Source organism: Trifolium pratense, linkage group LG3 (genome assembly GCF_020283565.1).
Source record: "Trifolium pratense cultivar HEN17-A07 linkage group LG3, ARS_RC_1.1, whole genome shotgun sequence".
Classification (NCBI taxonomy): Eukaryota; Viridiplantae; Streptophyta; class Magnoliopsida; order Fabales; family Fabaceae; genus Trifolium; species Trifolium pratense.
Window position 1 is genome coordinate 15,151,712 of NC_060061.1, and position 4,507 is coordinate 15,156,218.

Consider the following 4,507-nt stretch of genomic DNA (forward strand, 5'->3'; position numbering starts at 1 on the left):
TATTTTAGAATTAACGACTCTGTCACTAAGGAATTAGGACACGAATACTTTAGGGAATTCGGTAATAATTTGATAAATACCTTCAATAGTCATAATCAAGTCACTACATTAAGATAGTAGTCTAGTAAAACTCATCCCTGACATTTTTATTATTATCAAATACAAAGTAATTTTCGTTGTTATTATTATTATTGCTATTGCAACCAATTAAACTGAAACCTTTTGTTCAATCGAGTAAACTTCACAATTCAACAGTATAACGCGATCCTTGAGTTCGACACTCGGTCTTACCGTTTTAAATATATTACTTGCACGATTTCGTACACTTGCGAAAATCGCCATCACTGAGCGTTAATTCTTAGGAGCGTGACTGTGATCCCTCTTGCTGTTCATCGACAAGAGTTGTGGATATAATAAAAATCTTAGACATAAACTATGAAATAGTTCAAATACATAATATATACAGGAAAGAAGCTAGATAAATGACAAATAAAGAACAGTAAATAAATACGTACTACATGAAAGTGTTTAGGCTTCATATATGAAACAAAACAACTCTGACATAGCTAAGCTACACAAATGGTTCCTATATTTTATTATGCAAGAGGAAAAATTTTGCTTTTCCTCGTCGTCCTTCTTGCACATGCTCACCTTGTGTCTTTTGATTACCCTATGTTTATTCACAATCGTGAAGAGCCACTAGAATTTGATGGAGATGCCACTGTTGAAGATTTTGACTACGCTATTCAACTCACTGGGTACTACCCTGGTGACCCAGATAAGGCTTCTGATGTTGGTCGAGTCACAAATCCCAAACTTATCAAACTTTATGACAGAAGCATAAATCAAGTTTATGACTTTACTACAAAGTTTTCATATTACAGTATTTATGGAGATTTTGCGTTCCTCCCTGCAAGCTCAGATTTCCTAAAAGAAAATCATATAGAAGATGGATTGGCGTTTGTTCTTGTGCCTGGAAATGAAGTTGCTTTAATGAACACAACTTGCTGCCTTGCAATATCAGATTTCCTAAAAGGAAATCATTTAGAAGATGGATTAGAGGTTATTCTTGTGCCTGCAAGCGAAGTTGCTTTAAACTCAACTGAGTATTCATCTGAGTCTGTGGAGTTCTACACGTTTAAAAATGGTAATCTAAGTGTTTCTAAATACAGTTCAAAAAATAATATTCTAAATGTTTCTGCCACTGGATATAGATTGACTGAAGGGAAAGAGCCACAGAACTCTTCACACACCATTGATCTAAGAGAGCATTTACCAGAGTATGTTGGCATATCAGCTTCAACAGGAAAAGTAGATAAGAAACATACGTTGCGGTTTTGGTCTTTTAGTACAAGCCAAGCAAATTATGAAGTTGATCATGAGAAGAAATTGTGGGAGGGATTGGCAGTTGGTTTTGTATGTTTGTCTTTGTGTTTATTAGCAATATTAATAATTTTATTGTGGAAGAAGAATAAAGGAAAAGAAGAAGAACCTAATTCAGAAACCGTTTCCGATCAGAATATGGATGAAGAATTCCAAATGAGTGCTGGACCTAAAAAGATTAGTTATCAGGAATTATTGGATGCAACAAACAACTTTGAAGAGACACTGAAGCTCGGTGAGGGTGGTTTCGGTGGTGTTTATAAAGGTTATTTTAAAGACACAAACTCAGTTGCAGCAATTAAGAGGAGGAAATCAGCAGATTCAGGGCAGGGTATAAAGCAATACTCAGCAGAAGTGAAGATCATTAGCCAATTGAGACACAGAAATTTGGTGAAACTCAATGGTTGGTGCCACAAGAAGAATGAACTGATCCTAATATACGAATACATGCCAAATGGCAGCTTAGATTTTCATCTTTTTCGTGGAGGAAGAAGCATCTTGTCATGGCACTTGAGGTACAATATAGCCCTTGGGTTAGCCTCAGCATTGTTTTATTTGCAGGAGGAATTGGAAAAATGCGTGATTCATAGGGACATAAAATCAAGCAACATAATGTTGGACTCCAACTTCAATACTAAGCTTGGGGATTTTGGTCTAGCTAGGCTGATGGATCATGAGAAAGAGTCAGAAACCACAATTGTAGCCGGAACCAGGGGTTACCTAGCTCCGGAATACATGGACACAGGAAAGGCTAGAAAGGAATCTGACATATTCAGTTTCGGGGTTGTTTTGTTGGAGATAGCCTGTGGGAAAAAAGCCATACACCACCAAGAATTGAAGGGTGAAGTATCATTAGTTGAGTGGGTTTGGGAGCTATATGGATTGAAAAATGTCATTGCAGCAGCAGATCCAAAGCTATATGGGCAATTTGATGTGAAGGAATTGGAATGTTTGCTAGTAGTTGGACTTTGGTGTGCTAATCCAAATAACACATCAAGACCATCTATAAAGAAAGTGATTAAGGTGCTCAACTTTGAATCCCCATTACCAATTCTTCCACAAAACATGCCATTTCTAGGTCCACTGTCTTCTCCCATAAATAATGGGCAATTTTTTTCAGTTCCCTCTTTCTTTACGGCAAAAGGTTAATTGAAAGTGAACAGATTGCAGTCAACTATTCTGTAAGTTGTATAAGATGCAAGTTAATCATTAATATTATAAGGTTGTATCATTAAGTCATTATATTATCAAAATGTTAATCAAGTTGGTTACTCTATCTGAATTCTGAATATATTATTGAATGCATCGGTAACATTATTCAGATAATTTGAAATTCATATTACCTACTTAATATTCTTCTAGTACTTCATATACCATCAGAGAGATAAATTTGATTAAAAATGGAATATCATACTTATTGCAAACTGGAATTTATTCAAACACAGAACACCGTTCTCAACCAGAATTCTTTATTCTAACTATTGGAATTTATTCAAAATGGAATATCCCTTAGAATAAAGCAATTCTAACACAGAACTCAATTTAGTATCTAACCAGAGATATCAATTGTCTTGACTTCAGGCTTCTTAACTTCTTCTTTAGGAACAGTTACAGTCAGAACACCGTTCTCCATATTCGCCTTAACTTGATCCATTTTAGCATTCTCTGGCAATCTGAATCTCCTCAAGAACTTTCCACTGCTACGCTCCACGCGATGCCATTGATCGTTCTTATCTTCTTTCTCGACGCTTCTCTCTCCGCTTATCTGAAGAACTCTATCGTCTTCAATCTCTACCTTCACTTCCTCCTTCTTCAGTCCTGGAAAATCTGCCTTGATCACGTGCGCTTCTGGAGTCTCCTTCCAGTCCACACGTGTGCTGACGAATGCAGAATTTTCACGACACAATTCAGGAAAGGAAGCGGATAGGGAATTGGATAACGGAAAATCCTTGAATGGATCGAAAACATCGAGGGAGAATGGATCGAATACGTTGCTCCTTCTACCACCGAAGAAACTTGGAATCAGCGACATTTTGTTATCCGAAGTGATTTCTTGAATGAAGATTTGAAAGTTTTGATGATTGTTATTGAATATTGCGATTTTCAATTGTTTGATGGTTTGGAAGATGATACTGATGAGGAATTTATACCAAGTATAGGAGGAAACTAGTACTTGCTGGAAAATTCGAAAACCGTTTGGCAGTTTCCGCGCCAAATGTTGTAGAAAGTTCTAGGTTTTCTATTTGGGGGTAAATAGAAAGTTCTAGATATCTCTACAAAAAAAAAAAAAAACGTTCTAGATATCTTCATTTCAAATCAATTTGAGCTTATAAAAATAAAAAAATCACCATGATTTTGAAGTTGGGCTTTTAGGCCCACATAATATGAAGTTGGGTTAAAACGAAAGGTGTGCTGATATTCACCAGATTTTTTTGAAAATTTTCTTTCGACGTTTACTTTTACCACCTTATCGGTTACTTGTGCGCCTTACACCTTTTCTCTTTTACTCTTCCGCTACTTAAGTAACTGACATTATAAAAACGAGATTTTTTGAAAAATGCCTACCACTATTTCAGTAGCGGACATTATAAAGGTAGGGTGTTTTTTTGGGATGTTCTCTACTTAAATAGCGGATGAGAATATTTTGATGATTTCGTAGGTCGCGCGAAAATATAGTAGGGTGACAAAAGTAAACATCATTTTCTTTAGGCCCCTTAATATAATCTAAAGTCTTTTAACATGTTTTGAAAACTTGAGAAGTTTTAGAGTATACACTAAAGAGAATTTTTTTTTTTCATTCCCTTCTATCTTTTTGCACGTCTCTACATGTTGCTTAAATTATAGGATTCGAGCATTGAAAAAATGAATTTTTTTGATTAAAAGAAAAGTTTCGAGTTTTAGAATTTTATACAAGTTATGGTCATCTTTAGTTTTACAATTTAGATAATGAATTAATTTATACCGGTTCGATTAAAATAACAAAAACAAATATATATAACTTATATTGAACTGACACCAATTATATTTTAATTTTAAAACAATAAAATTCATAAATTTTTGTTTTTAGAAAAAATTATCGACCTTCGTTAAAATATATGATAATAATGAATGGTGATTCAAAATG

General features: G+C 34.8%; 2 protein-coding genes across 2 annotated transcripts; one reads left to right on the top strand and one right to left on the bottom strand.

Annotated features, from left to right (window-relative positions):
- Positions 1 to 268: 268 nt before the first annotated feature.
- LOC123912807 (18.2 kDa class I heat shock protein-like) lies at positions 269 to 3,415 on the bottom strand. Its single transcript, XM_045963385.1, has one exon. It carries the CDS (start codon positions 3,413 to 3,415, stop codon positions 2,933 to 2,935), a length of 483 nt encoding a protein of 160 aa, XP_045819341.1. The 3' UTR covers positions 269 to 2,932.
- Positions 580 to 2,532, top strand: LOC123912805 (L-type lectin-domain containing receptor kinase IX.1-like). The gene has a single exon (XM_045963382.1). The coding sequence runs from the start codon at positions 580 to 582 to the stop codon at positions 2,530 to 2,532; it is 1,953 nt and encodes a 650-aa protein (XP_045819338.1).
- Positions 3,416 to 4,507: the final 1,092 nt, after the last annotated feature.

Coding starts and splice junctions, on each gene's coding strand:
- LOC123912805 (XM_045963382.1), top strand. CDS start 580: ATGGTTCCTATATTTTATTATGCAAGAGGAAAAATTTTGCTTTTCCTC.
- LOC123912807 (XM_045963385.1), bottom strand. CDS start 3,415: ATGTCGCTGATTCCAAGTTTCTTCGGTGGTAGAAGGAGCAACGTATTC.